The sequence below is a fragment of the Lepidochelys kempii genome, chromosome 7 (genome assembly GCF_965140285.1).
Source record: "Lepidochelys kempii isolate rLepKem1 chromosome 7, rLepKem1.hap1, whole genome shotgun sequence".
Classification (NCBI taxonomy): Eukaryota; Metazoa; Chordata; order Testudines; family Cheloniidae; genus Lepidochelys; species Lepidochelys kempii.
The window spans coordinates 92883533-92899519 of NC_136386.1; the positions used below are offsets into that span (position 1 = coordinate 92883533).

Consider the following 15987-nt stretch of genomic DNA (forward strand, 5'->3'; position numbering starts at 1 on the left):
GACTAAAACAAAACCTTCACACTAGTTTTCAGTTATGATTTAAGATGGAAGGGCTCATGCATTAATGATTTCAGTTTTCAGATTTCACACTAGTTTTCAGTTATGATTTAAGTGAAGGGCTCATGCATTAATTCATATACCTAGCTGCTCACACAAAACTAAAAATAATGCCTTCAACCGAAAAAGCACAATTGTTCCCCCAAGCAAATGCACACCTGGGTAACCTTTTGCTTTGTGGAGGATGAAGTAAATGCACCAAAATAAGATTGGATTGGAGGCTAGGAAAAAAGATGTGCAATAAAGATTTTACAAAACCAAGGTGCAACAGAAGAACTGTACAAACAGTAAAGGGGTAAAAATATTTCTCTGCAAATTTATCAAATAAAATTTGCACTGTCAGAACTTTTCATTCTCAAACATCCCAAGAGCTTTTCCACCTAAAAAAACCCACTTACATAAATTTTGTGTGTGTTTGTGTTTTAAATAAGTGCCACTGAATGCTGAACTTACCAATAGGAGTTTCAGGTGTCAGTACTCCTGAAAACCGGGTCATTTCATTAGGTGCCTTTCTACTTCTGACTCTTCTCCCTGCACCCTAATCCCTGTATTTGAGGGCATCTCATGGATGTCCTGACTGACAGCAGCTAAAACTTACATCTCTTCCTCTAGAACCCCGCCTCCTCCCCCATTTTGTCACGGACAACAACTTTCCCATCCTCTCAGTTGCTGAGGTTCTTTATCTAAAAGGTAATTAGCAATTTAAATAAGAAAAAGCCTTGCTGTCTGCACAGAATACTCTTTCTAATAATTGCAATCTAGTGTTCCGACAGCTACGACCCTCACCCACCTTACTCCTTTCATTCCTTATATTTGCCATCCCTTCATATCTAATCACTATTAAAAATCTAAACTCCTTGGGGGCAGGGAGTGTATTTTTTTTGGTACAGTGCCTCGTACAATAATGGCCTGATTCTGATTTATACAAATATTAAATAACAACAATGATGTATTGCATTTTAGAGATCAACAGGGCTGTGTGAAAGTATATCTGTCTTTGCAGAGGTATACTAAATGATAGGTGCATAAAACTTGACAGTGCTCAGCTGTCCTCTGTTAATGCTATGGGTGGTGAATAAGATTAACTTCCAGTTAGCAAAGCAAATGTGATGCTCTTATTGTCCCTCTTGTGATCATTATTTTTAGCTATGTATGTAAATGACAGTTTTTCCAGAACAGACTTACTTCCTCTTGGGTTTTAAAGATAATCCTTCCAACATATCCTTCTTCTGGGAACCAGCTGTTCAAAAGCTGTACTAGCCCCTCCTCAGGGCCAATCACCCTCTGGAACGGTGGTTTCCTGCACTCAGTCTTTTCTTTAGATATAAAACATTTTTCCTCCATCAGAAAATAATCAGGAGCACGTGATTCAGTGCTTTTTGTGGTAGCCAAAATCTGAGACAGAACCACAACACATACACAACTATTAGAATGCTAGACATAAACAGTACGTGTTTAGTAGCTATGAATGAATGTGTACACAAAAAGCTTCTATGATCAATTAGTTAATTCTGGTGGTGTAGACAAGTATTTCTGATCTGCTACTCATAACTAATATACAGTTCTCTTTAGATTACCCAAACAGTTCAACTATTCCAGACAAAGCAATACTATTTGAATTTATGCCTGTCCAGTTTGGCTGGTCAATGTATTCATAATCCCAAGACATTACAAAATTTTCCCACTGATGAAACAACAACTCCTGTTGAGTTAATCTGTTTCAGGTTTTTCTGCTCATGAACTAAGCCCTTTAACATTTACTTTGTATTTCTAGAATATTCAAAGAATTAAACAGAAAAGTGTCATACAAGGGCAACCAGTCTAACCCACTATTCAAAAAGCTCTCATCTTTGTTTGCCCAAACATTAAAATAGTGATAGGCAATATGGTGTCCAAACAGATCTTCAGCACCAGAGAAAAACCTTTGTCGTTATCCAGCTTTAACTTCATGTTCAGCTGTTGCTCAGAAGCAATTAGTATTTTCTCAAACTGGTCCAATCACATTTAATAGCCTACAATACCCCTGACAGAAAATCCTGCGAGGAAGGGATTTGAAGGGTAGATTGGACATTCTCATTAAATTGTTTCTGGATAGATCAGAAACACCTCAAGAACCTTCTGCTCCTGGCTGAATCCTGGAAATATTGTGGAAAAATGTTACATGTAATCAAAACTTTTCAAACCATGGCTCAGTCTGAATTTTGCACGAAGCTTCAGATTATTCCTCATTTTAGCTGATTCCTAATGACAATGATCATCAGAGAATTGCAGAAAAATTGGTTGTATGTTGAAAACAGCATTCAGTTGGTACATAATTGCACAGGTATTGTGGCAGTTTCAGGACACTGCACTTTCTTCCCTTAGACTGGGATTTGAGTCATTCTGCCATGTCCTAACACTGAAGTGTCATCACCCTTGACATGGGTCACCCTTGCTTCATTTTAATATTGTGACATATTGTGACATTCTTTCACACAGAGGATCATTACACCTTCTTAGTAAGAAACAGCTACCTAGTGTATGGTAACTGTTGTTCTTTGAGATGTGCGGTCTCTATATATTCCACTATTGGTGCCCAATGCACTGTTTCAAATTTTAATATATCTTTTTTGAGATGGGACCACCAGAACTGCACATAGTATTCAAGATGTAGGCTTACCATGGATTTATATAGTGGCATTATGATATTTTCTGTCTTATTATCTATCACTTTCCCAAAATTCTGTTAGCTTTTTTTGACTGCCATTGCACACTGAGCGGGTGTTTTCAAAGAATTATCCACAATGACTCCAAAATCTCTTTCTTGAGCAGTAATAGTTAATTTAGTTTAGCATGATTTAGTTTTAGTGTGTAAGAAGATGCATGCATTTAAGTTACCTATGTGCTTCCCAATTCTGGGGCTTTGCATCTCCCCAAAAAGAGTTCCTTTAAATTAGAGGTTTCAGGGCTGGCTCCAATCTATGTTGGAGAATGCACTACAGTGGCTGTACCTAACCACAGGATTCCTCTACAGTGACCAGCTAAACCAGCTTTAGGCAGCTTTGTGCAACAACAACCCACAGGAACAAGGGCATTTGTCTTTTAAATAGTTCACAAACTGTATGCTAAGATCAAGTCAAGGTGATTTGAAAAAGCTTATATTCAATTCCTAAAATTCTGGTTATTTTAAATTTTTTTAATAATAAAATATTAATTTCCAAAGACCCCAAATTACATATATGACTTCTATAAAGCCAAATTAATCTGTACATTTAAGTAGGTACCAAATAGTAACATAGCAAGACCACCTCTAATAGTAGGTAAAACGTCATGTTATTTAATAACTACAGGTGATCTTGACCTCAATTTTGCATTTCAAAGACAGCATCTCCAACAGCAAACTACACTCTACACCAGGCTGCAGGTTTGGTTCAGCACTGATTCAAGAAGAACACCAACTACAGAATCACCAGTCACCAAAGAACCCTGTTTTCCTTCTAAGTACTGACCAAGTCCAACTCTCCCTTTGTTTAACTCACAGCCCAAGGTAGTATGGCAATGAGGAATTCTTATAATGAACTTCACAATGGTCATTAAAACCACTAGAGGAGCTGTGACACTGAATATGTACAAAACCGAAAAGAAACAAAGGATATAATTTGTCATTAGATAATTAACCATATGCAGCTCCTTGTAATAAAATGTAGACTCTTGTAATTTTAGCTAATTATTTTTTGTCATATTGATTAATTCAGACTGTAGGACTGCAAAAAGAAAACTAAATTTTAAATATATTTTTGTTACTGAATTGCATTTCATAGATTAAAAATCATTACCTAATGGTCAAGATTTGGAAAACTTCACTGATATCTTAACTGTTCAATTAATTCCTTAGCAAACAGATATACAAAATAATCTCTTACCCTTTAAAGTGATAAAAATATATTTGTTAATGCATCCATTTTATTAAATGTAATGATTCCAAATAAAAGTAGGAAGGTCAGATACTGCCCAGCACGTAGCTGGTTACTATGGATTCTTGTGACCTTTTTAGGGCAAGTGGACATACTTACTTGATGAAGAAGCTGTGCTGCTGTAGTCCCTTCACTTATAGTAAAAACAGTAAAGGGTTCAGGGCCTGGAATTCCATGTATTGTGACTTTGTACAACTTTGAAGTTCTCTTCTCTTCTATGCTAAACAACTGTTCAAAAGACAGTTAATATTTTTTTCAGATATATAGGCATACTATTATAGGTCTCACAGAAAATGCACAGACGTTCTATAAGTACCTGCATGCTCTTCAGTCTAGCAGACAAAGGCATAACAAGATCTCATGACTGGAAGTTGAAGTTAGAAAAATTCAAACTGGAAATTAGGCACAAATGTTTAACAGTGAGGGTAATTAACTATTGGAACACCTTACCCAAGGATCTGCTAGATTCTCCATTACTGGATGTCTGTTAACCACAAGTTATTACGCTCAATGCAGTAATTACTGGGTAAAGTTTTATGGTTTATGAATAAGGTCAGACAAGTTGATTACAATGGCCCCTTCTAGCCTTAAAATCCATGAGTATGTATATAAAACATACTTCTTCTTGGTGGGTTATTAATTAGCCTTTGTTCTGCTGATGCCTTTTGCACATGGGATAGCCAGGAGCTATGTTTTGTTTGACATATTATATACATTAGGCATCAGCAATGGGATTAATCATGCATTTTCAAATAAATAAAAAAATAAAAAGTCTAGCACTCTGAGCTGCTTTATACAGATTATACCCTTGTTGAGGCCCCTTTTCCTATTAGAGTTCTATTACCTTCCCACTTTTTCACCCACCTTGTCTCTCTAATATTCTGGGACCAACACAGCTATAACACTGCAAAGAGCCATCTCGTGTCAGACACAGAAGCAATTGTCTGTGACTTACATAACCTTTGGTCTCAACTGAACTGCTAATTTGATACATTTATAAGGAAACAGACACTGGACAGACAACTTTTCTCCCAGACACAAGAATCTAGCTCAGTCAGTCTGAGGCTCCAGAGCCACAAGTGGCTCTTTAATGTTTCTCATGCAGCTCTTTTCAGCACATGATATTAAATCACGGTGTGATTTCATTGTTAACCAATCTAAGTTATTAACCAAGCAGGATGCTTTTACCGTGTTATTAACCGATTAAGTTATTAACTTAATTGCTCTGATAATTTTTATATATATATACATATATATATATATATACACACACACATATACACACACAAAATATTTCCCCTGTCCTGTTTAACTATGAATAATATTATAGTAAATGAAACAATGAATTCACACTACTGTGGCTCTTTTGGGTAATATTGCTCGCTAATTTGGCTCCTGAACCACTGAAGTCTCTGAGTATCACTGATATAGCTGATTAAACTTTTTGGCATTTAACCGTATATAGCCTTAAAATTATTGATAAAGATATAACATAAGGAGAAATCTATAGATATTCCTCAAAGGCCAGAATTTCAAATGTATTTAGGCACCTAAAGATGCAGATAGACACCTACTGTGTTTTTCAGAATCACTGTGGCACAGCTAACTGCCACTTTTGGTGGCAAGGTCTAACATTTGGGTGCCAGGAGATCTTCAAACCCCTTGTTCAACTGCCACTTAACTCTGTAGGTGTCTGAGTTTCTGTTGGTGAAGTTTCTTAGGACTCTTAAGTTCCCATTACTGAACAGGCACAAAACTGCCTAATTGTTGTGTAGCTTGAAAGCTTGTCTCCACCAACAGAAGGTGGTCCAATAAAAGATATTATCCAATAAAAGTATATCTCCGACGTACTGTAACAGTTTATTAGTCATTTGGAACACATGAACAAATATATTTGATATTCACATAAAATAAATTACCAAAGAGGTAGGCACAACATTCCCAGAGGGATTTTCTTCCATCCTCCGACTGTTTATGAATAAACTTGAGATTTCTAAGGCTTCATTGTGTAGGTTTCGTAGCTGGAGATGTCTATACCCTAAAACAATATGTCATTGGGGCAGAGAAAACTTGTCAAGCATATTATGTTAAAGTGGAATACATGATTTATAAAGTTGAAAGCTTGAGCATCTAAGATTTTGCTATGCCTGAACTATTAAAGCACTGTAATGATTTGAATTAAAATTCCTGTTTGAGCAACAACATGGGAATGATCCTATGAGGTGCTGAGTACCTCAGGAGACTGAATATCCTTAACTTCCACTGGCGTCATTCCTTCTTTTGTGTACAAAATACATTCATTCATGAAAGCAACAAAATAAATTACAAGTATTAAACAGCAAAGAAATATTTATTTTTATCCTGGACAATGAGCGTAATGGACCAGATCATCCAGAAGGATAAGACTACTCTGTATTACCACAGTGGCACAAGATAGACCTGAGACCAACTTGACCACCCCTCTTCAGGATTTCCTGGTCTAGAGGAAATCCTAGGTGACAGTTACTGTAGCACCCCTAAACTTTGCCCCCCACCTTTCCCAGCCATTGGTGCACTGTGCATAGCCATGGAAAAGGGGGCATGGGTAGGACATCTTTCTGCCCTAGTAATCACAAGTTCCTGGAATGGCCTCTGGGGGGCAAAGGCTAGCCAGCACAGCATAAATCGAGTGCTGAAAATGCTCTAATTGACATCTGAGACAGATGGCCCCAGAACTAAATACTTCCCACCAAGTGATACTGAGCACTCTCAGTCATAACTCAGGATCTAGGCACTGTGTACAAACTTAGTGCAAATTGTATTTTACCTCTTTTTAGAGCCTTTAGTGGAATGATTCTTTGAGCAGTTACAGCTGAGCTGTTGTTTTCAACAACTGCAAATCTAAGAAAGACCAGATCCTCAAAGTGAACCCGGTAGAGAAACTGTTCATTCCACATGGGGTTGAGAGTATTGCGATGAATGGGTTTTGTGCGAAAATGGCAGCTATCCAGAGACATCCCAAGTACATCAACTTCAATGCATGGACTTCCTGTGCTGTTGCTAGGACAAACATTTTGTCCAGACACAATCTGAAACAGAGGAGAACACAAAGTAACCAATTAGTGGGTTGGGTTTTTTATGTTGCATTTTCAAGTTAAATAAAATTTATCATACTCCAAAGAACAATTTGTTAACATGCTGATCTAATTACAACCCTGCTTCAGTATCCTGAATTGCCAAGATAGTAATTTCAGAAACAAAGCAGCTTAAAACAAATACAATTGCTAGTGTATCTTTCCTTTGAAAAATAGAACATAGATCATGAATATAACAATTCAAAGTATTTGAAGGTTAATCAAAAAATATGTACTTGTACTTGGATTCTAGATAATAACAGTCAAATTTTCCTTTCAGTTATCAGAGTAACTCTACTAACTTCAATGGAGTTACTCTGATAAATGAGAGAATTTGACCCTAAATGCTCAGAATTAGGATACATTTGATTTCTGTTAATCTCATATAAATGTTCTCAAATATCTCCACAAAGGGACTAATTTCAAAACATCCAGATTTCTGACAGAACATCCTTTAAATAATATGTCCTCATTATATAATATTATTTTAAAAAAGATTTAAGGGTTTTTCACTGCACCCCTACTGATGTTTTAAAAGTCTTTTCAGTAAGGGAGAAATGAAGCCCTGAAAATACCTAAGCATATGTGTAACTTTATTCAAGTGAGTAGTCCCAGGGTAATGTTTGCAGGATCAGGGCCTCGCTAATGGACACTACGGTGGTGCCACAGAGTAGCTGGGCCCTGTGAGTGAACAACGCACAGCTCCACTGTGTCAGAGCAGGTAGGCTGAACTGAACCGATTAAAGGAGACAGGCTACACATGGGGCTATAAAGGCCTGTGACAGGACAGGAAAATGGGTGAGTTATTGGAATATAAGAATGGCCATAGTGGGTCAGACCAATGGTCCATTTTGCCCAGTATCCTGTCTTCTGACAGTGGCTGGTACCAGATATTTCAGAGGGAAAGAACAGAACTAGGCAATTCTTGAGTGATCCATCCCGATGTCCAGTCCAGCTTCTGGCAGTCAGATGTTTAAGGACACTCAGAGCATGCGGTTGTGTCCCTGACTATTTTGGCTAACAACCATTGATGGACTTGTCCACCACAAACTTATTTAATTCTTTTTTTGAGTCCAGTTATACTTTTGGCCTTCTCAACATCCCCTAGCAAGGAGTTCCACAGGTTGACTGTGTGTAGTGTGAAGAAGTACTTCCCTTAGTTTGTTCTAAATCTGCTGCCTATTAATTTCATTGGATGATCCCTGGTTCTTGTGTTATATAAAGGGATAAAACACTTCATTATTCACCTTCTCCACACCATTCATGATTTTATAAGCCTCTATCACATCCTCCCTTAGTCATTTCTTTTCTCAGCTGAACTGTCTCACTCTTTTTAATCTCTCCTCATATGGAAGCTGTTCCATATCCCAAATAATTTTTGTTGCCTTTCTCTACTTTTTCTAATTTTAATTAAGGCTGTTGATTAATTGCAGTTAACTTATGCGATTAACTCAAAAAAATTAATCGTGATTAATCGCAGTTTTAATCGCACTGTTAAACAACAGAATACCAGTTGACATTTATTTAATATTTTGGATGTTTTTCTACATTTTCATATATATTGTATTCTGTGTTGTAATTGAAATAAAAGTGTATATTATTTTTATTACAAATATTTGCACTGTAAAAATAACAAAAGAAATAGTGTTTTTCAATTCACCTCATAAAAGTACTGTAGTGCAATCTCTTTATCATGAAAGTGAAACTTACAAATGTAGATTTTTTGTGTGACGTAACTGCACTCACAAACAAAAACTTCAGAGCCTACAAGTCCACTCAGTTCTATTTCTTGTTCAGCCAATTGCTAAACAATTGTTTAGTTTGTTTGTTTGTTTACATTTACATGCTGCCCTCTTCTTATTTGCAATGTCATCAGAAAGTGGTAACAGGCATTTGCATGGGACTTTAGCATATCTGGCACATAAATACCTTGCAATGCCGGATACAAAACATTCATATGCCCCTTCATGCTTCAGCCACCATTCCAGGACATGTTTCCAAGCTGACGCTCGTTAAAAAAAGAATGTGTTAATTAAATTTGTGACTGAACTTCTTGGGGGAGAATTGTATGCCCCTGCTCTGTTTTACCTGCATTCTGCCATATATTTCATGTTATAGCAGTCTTGGATGATGACCTAGCACATGTTGTTCATTTTAAGAACACTTTCACTGCAGATTTCACAAAACGCAAAGAAAGTACCAATGTGAGATTTCTAAAGATAGCTACAGCACTTGACCCAAGGTTTAAGAAACTGAAGTGTCGTCCAAAATCTGAGAGGAACAGGGTGTGGAGCATGCTTTTTGAAGTCTTAAAAGAGCAACACTCCAATGAGGAAACTACAGAACCTGAACCACCAAAAAAGAAAATCAACCTTCTGCTGGTGGCATCTGACTCAGCTAATGAAAATGAGCATGCATCAGTCTGCACTGCTTTGGATTGTTATTGAGCAGAACCCGTCATCAGCATGGACGCATGTTCCCTGGAATGGTGGTTGAAGCATGAAAGGACATGTGAATCTTTAGAGCATTTGGCACATAAATATCTTGCGACGGTGGCTACAACAGTGCCAGGAGAATGCCTGTTCTCACTTTCAGGTGACATTATGAACAAGAAGTGGGCAGCATTATCTCCTGCAAATGTGAACAAACTTGTTTGTCTGAGCGATTGGCTGAACAAGAAGTAGGACTGAGTGGACTTGCAGGCTCTAAAATTTTACATTGTTTTATTTTTGTATGCAGTTTTTTGGTACATAATTCTACATTTGTAAGTTCAACTTTCATGATAAAGAGATTGCACTACAGTACTTGTATTAGGTGAATTGAAAAATACTATTTTTTGTTTTTTTACAGTGCAAATATTGTAATAAAAAATAAATATAACGTGAAAATGGTACACTTTGTATTCTGTATTGTAATTGAAAACAATATATTTGAAAAGTAGAAAACATCCAAAAATAATTAAATAAATGGTATTCTATTCTTAACACTGCAATTAATTGCATGCTTCCTTTATTTAATCACTTGACAGCTCTAATTTAAATATATCTTTTTTGAGATGGGGCCACCAGAACTGCATGCAGTATTCAAGGTGTGGGCAGCCATTGATTTATATAGTGTGATTATGATATTTTCTTGTCTTGTTATCTATCCTTTTCCTAATGGTTTCTAAAATTGTTAGCTTTTTTGACTGCCACTGCACATTGAGCAGATGTCAGACAACTATCCACAATGACAACTATCCACGATGACCCCAATATCTGTTTCTTGAATGGTATCAGCCAATTTAGACCCCATCATTTTGTATACATAGTTGGGATAATGTTTTTGAATGTATATTATTTTGCACTTGTCAACACTGAATTTAATCTGCTATTTTGTTGCCCAGTTGCCTGTGCCTGGGAGGAGTAGTGCCAACTCCTGTGTTGGGTCCCTGGAGCAAGGAGCCAGGTGTCCAGGCAGATCAACATAGGGCTAGATGTGTGGGGCAGAGAGGGGGAGACATGGAAAATCACAATAAAGTCATAGAAGCAACATGAACGAAAGCAGTAGGGGAATCTGCTCAACATCTTACATGTCTATACACAAATGCAAGGAGTATGGGGAATAAATTAGAAGAACTAGAAGTATTAGTATATAAGCTAAATTCTGACTTAATTGCCCTGGTGGGATAAGTCTCATGACTTCAACATTGGTATAGAGGGATATCACTTGTTCAGGAAAGCCAGACAGGATAAAAAGGGAGGTGGTGTTGCAATATACATAAAAAAAACATATCCACTTGTTCTGAGGTCCAGAAGGAGGTGAGAAATAAAGCGCTTGAAAATCTATAGGTCAAGATAAAAGGGAAAAAATAGGGGAGATGTCATGGTAGGGTCTACTAGAGACCACTAAATCAGGAACAGGAGGTTGTGATTGGGTGTGCACCCACACTGGCCTGGCAAGAGCTGGGTGGGGCCAGATGGGTCCAAGCTACTAATTAGGCAGCAAGGCAGGGAGCTAATGGAGGAGGAATGGGCTCATCTTGGCATGAACAGGACGGGACCTTTAGAAAGGCCGGTAGTTGGCTAGAGAGGAGGGCCGTGGCTAGGAAAGGGCAGTCACTCCCTGGAAAGGGGGATGAGAGTATTTGAGGCTGGAGGAAGGCAGGCTGCACCGACTCCCTGAGAGGAGGGAGTGGAGAAGCTGGCAAATCCAGGGTGAAGGAAGCCAGTTAGCTAGGAAAAAGCCCAGGGAAACAGCAGCAAGGTCAAAGGCAGCACAGGCCCAGGCTGCATGTTATAGGGTCCCTGAGCTGGAACCCAGTGTAGAGGATAGTCCTGGGTTCCCTTACTAGCTACAGGGTAGCTGTTCAGGGTTTAAGAGATGCCCGCCGGACAGCTGATCCAGAAAAAACTGTGATTTCCTTGGAAGGGGAGGGACTTTGTGACCTGGTTGGAGGGCCAATCCACAGACCAGAAGCGGCAGCACCGAGAGTGAGAGAGGCTGCATTCAGAGAGAAGATGACAGGTGAAGAGACTGCTGAGGAGGGCACAGCATGAGACAGAGCTAATCTCCAGAGCGACCAGCAGGAGGTTCCACGAGTGGAGAGGAAACCCTGTTACAGAGGTGAATGAGGCATTTCTGGAACAAACAGATATATCCAAAACACAAGACCAAAGTAGTAATGTGGGGCTAACTACCCAGACATCTGCTGGAAAAGTAATATGTCAAAACACAAAATTTCCAATAAGTTTTTGGAATGTATTGGGACAGCTTTTTGTTTCAGAAAATGGAGGCAGTAACCATTTTGGAGGACAGCCATTTTGGACTTGATTCTAACCAATAGGGGAGGAACTGGTTGAGAATCTGAAGGTTGAAGGCAATTTGGATCATGAAATGGTAAATTTTGTAATTCTAAGGAAAGGAAGTAGTGAAAGCAGCAGAACAAGGACAATGAACTTCAAAAAAGCAGACTAAAACTCAGAGAACTGGTAGGTAAGGTCTCCTAAGAACATCATCTAAGGCAGTGGTTCTCAAACTTTTTCTTTCTAAGCTCCACCCCCCATGCTATAAAAACTGCACAGTCCAGCTGTGCCACAACTGTTTTTCTGCATATAAAACCCAGGGCCAGTGTTAAGGGTTAGCAAGCAGGGCAAGTGACCAGGGCTCCAACCACAGGGGGCACTGTGAAGCTAAGTTCCTCAAGCTTTGGCTTCAGCCCCAGGTAGTGGGGCTTGGGGCCCTGGACTGCAGTCCTGTGTGGTGGGGCTTTGGCTTTCTGCCTTGGGCCCTAGCAAGTTTAACACTGGCCATGTTTGGATGACCCCTGAAACTGCATGCAGCCCTCCAGGGGGCCTCGGACCCCTGGTTGAGAACCACTGATCTAAGGGATACAGGAGTTCAGAAGAGCTGGCAATTTCTCAAAGAGACAGTATTAAAAGCACAACTGCAAACTACCCTGATGTGACGGAAAGGATAGGAAGAATAGTAAGAGGCCAATATGGCTCCTTCAGGAGCTCTTCAATGACCTGAAAATCAAAAACAAATTTACAAAAAGTGGAAAAATGTATAAATTGCTAAGGATGAGTACAAAAGAATAGTACAAGCATGTAGGGCACAAAATGAGATACATCTAGCAAGGGATACAAAAGGCAATAAGTACTGGTTATTTCACTACATTAGGAGCAAGAGAAAAATTAAGGAAAGTGTACGTCCTCTACTTAACAAGGAAGGAGAGCTAATAATGAACGACATCAAGAAGGCTGAGGGGTTTAATGCCTGTTTTGTTCCGCCTTCACTAAAAAGGTGGTGATCAGATACTCAGCACAATTAATATCAACAACAAGGGGGAAGGAATGCAAGCCAAAACAGGGAAAGAACAGGTTAAAGAATATGGAGATAAGTTAGATGTATTCAAGGTGGCAGGGCCTGAAGAAATTCATCCTTGAGGAACTAGCTGCAGCAATCCTGGAACCGTTAGTGATTATCTTTGAGAACTCATGGAAGATGAGTGAGCTCCCAGAGGACTGGAAAAGGCCAAACACAGTACTTATTTTTGAAAAGGGGAAGAAAGAGGACTCAGGGACTATGGTGCAGTCAGCCTAACTTCAATACATGGAAAGGTACTGTAACAAATTATTAAACAATCCATTTGTAAGCATTTTCTAGATGGTGATGTAAGTGTCAGGATGAGCTCCACCCTGACATCTGGTGGTGAGGTGTGGCAAGTTGTGGAAAAGAACTTCAGGGGCCGATCTCATTTGCATAGGCACACCCACCACGCCTAGAATGAGACCATAGCTGCCCAAATGGTCACTTTGGCTGCTGTGGGATCCCCAGTGTCTCTGTTATTGGGGCAGGAAGAATAAATTGTTATTACCCTGATTATGGGAACTGTGCTTGGAACTGTACGTGGCCTTTTGTTATGCTGGAGGGATTCACCATCAACTAAGTAGCACTCGCTAGGCAAGGGTCATGGGTTCCAAAACTGTGTGAATAGAGAGAGGCTGTGGACAAGTATTAATACTTGGTGGCATGGGCCCCTTGGTGAGGACCTTACATGCTAATTGCACTTCCTCCTCTCTCCACTGTGGAATATCAGAGCTAATTTTGATTTCATTAGAAGTCTAGTTATAGGCTGCTGAGCTCACTTTGGGCTGACAGTGCACCAGCACTGGGGCTCCCCTACTACAAGCTGAATTCACCTAAGAGCTGAAATCACTGAGTGTTGTGTTAAGTACTGGGGGAGCCTGAAGATATATTGTGGAGCAGTTTGCGGGACGGCTGGTGAAGCAGTTCGACGCGGAGCAGTGTGTGGATGGCAGGAGCTGCTTGTGGGCCGTGGAGCTGAGCGAAGGAGTTCGTGGGGCGGCTGGCGGAGCGCAGCTCAGCGGAGGAGTTCGTGGGGCGGCTGGCGGAGCGGAGCGCAGCTGAGCGAAGGAGTTTGTGGGGCGGCTGGCGGAGCGGAGCGCCGCTATGGAGCGGTCAGCTTCAGATCACGTAAGGTGCCTCTTACCCCCGTCCCATTTCCACCCAGGTTGGGAGGTAAAGCTCCGCAGATAAACTTTCGAACTCTGGGGCTGCCCTGACCAGGGACAGAGACTTTTGGGGCATTGGACTTTTGGGACTTTGGGTGATTTGGGGTTGCTGGACTCAAGAACCAAAGGGAAAAGGGCATGCCCCAATTTGCCTGGGGTGGGTTTTTTTTTGCTCATGGGTTGTGTTATGAATCCTGTTGGTGGTGTTTCCCCAACATAATGCCACATTGTTTCTCTCTGTTATTAAAAGGCTTTTTGCTACACTCAGACTATGTGCTTGCGAGAGGGGAAGTATTGCCTCTTGGAGGCGCCCAGCGGGGGTGGTATATATTTGTCCCAGGTCACTGGGTGGGGGCTCGAGCCGGTTTGCATTGTGTTATTGGAATGGAACCCCTAGATATTGAACCCGGCCCTTGTTGCTGCCAACTCTGACGGGCAGAAGGGTTACAGTTATATGGAATAGCCAGCATGGATTTGTCAAGAAGAAAGCATGCCAAACCAACCTAATTTCCTTCTTTGACAGGAATACTGGCCTAGTGGATATATCTTGATTTTAGTAAGGCTTTTGACACAGTCCCACATGACAGTCTCATAAGCAAACTAGGGAAATGTGGTCTAGATGAAATTATTATTATAAGATGGGTGCACAGCCGGTTGAAAGACTGTATTCAGAGTAGTTACCAATGGTTCACTGTCAAACTGAGAGGGTGTATTTAGTGGGGTCCTCCAGGGGTCAGTCCTGGGCCTGGTACTATTCAATATTTTCATTAATGACTTGGTTAATGAAGTGAAGAGGATGCTTATAAAATTTGCAGATGACACCAAACTGGCAGGGGTTGGAAGCACTTTGGAGGTCAAGATTGTAATTCAGAAAGATATTGACAAATTGAAGAACTGATCTGAATTAGACAAGATGACATTCAATAAGGACAAGTACAAAGTATCTTACTTAGGAAGGAAAAATCAAAAGCACAACACCAAAATGGGGAATAACTTGCTAGGCAGTAGCACTGCTGACAAGGATCTGGGTGTTTTAGTGGATCACAAACTGAATAGCAGTCACTAATGTGATGCAGTTGTGAAAAAGGCTAATATTCTGGGGTCTGTTAACAGGAGTGTAATACATAGGAGGTGATTATCCCTCTTTCTTGGGCACTGGTGAGGCCTCAGCTGTATTACTGTATCCAGTTCTGGGCATCACACTTCAAGAAAGATGTGGAAAAATTGGAAATAGTTCAGAGAAGAGCAACTAAAATGATAAAAGGTTTAGAAAACTTGACCTATGCGGAAAGTTAAAAACCTGGGCATGTTTAGTCTTGGGGAAAGAAGACTGAGGGGGTGACGTGATCACAGTCTTCAAATGTGTTAAGGGTTGTTACAAAGAGGACTGTGATCAATTGTTCTCCATGTCCACTGAAGGTAGGACAAGAAACAACAGGCTTAATCTACAGCAAGGGAGATTTAGGTTAGATATTAGGAAAAACTTACTAACGATAAGAGTAGTTAAGTTTTGGAACAAGCTTCCAAGGGAGACTATGGAATCCTCCTCATTGGAGGTTTTTAAGAACAGGTTGGACAAACACCTGTCAGGGATGATCCAGGTTTACTTGGTCCTGCCTCAGCACTGGGGGTTGGACTTGCTGATTTCAATGCCCCTTTCAGCCCTACATTTCTATGATTCAATAATTGCCCTGGGGTTGCTGTTCCAAAAGCGTAACAGAGCTGGCTGAGTAAGGACTGGTTGAAAAGGGAGCTGGCTGGGACTGGGAAGCTGCAAGAAGCACGATTATCAGAGACCCCTGGGAGGCTGAGCTAGGCTGAATAAGGAGCTGAGGGAGTTCAGCTGAT

At 40.1% G+C, this 15987-nt stretch overlaps 1 protein-coding gene across 1 annotated transcript in view; it reads right to left on the reverse strand.

Moving 5' to 3' along the window:
• The window catches only part of PLCE1 (phospholipase C epsilon 1), a 291024-nt gene that overhangs the window by 7388 nt on the left and 267649 nt on the right, over nt 1-15987 (reverse strand). The window contains exons 25-28 of the mRNA XM_073353850.2: nt 6817-7078; nt 5930-6048; nt 4110-4238; nt 1243-1452 (exon numbers count right to left, since the gene is read on the reverse strand). Of these exons, the coding sequence (XP_073209951.2) occupies nt 1243-1452; nt 4110-4238; nt 5930-6048; nt 6817-7078 (720 nt within the window). The remainder of the gene's footprint in view (nt 1-1242; nt 1453-4109; nt 4239-5929; nt 6049-6816; nt 7079-15987) is intronic.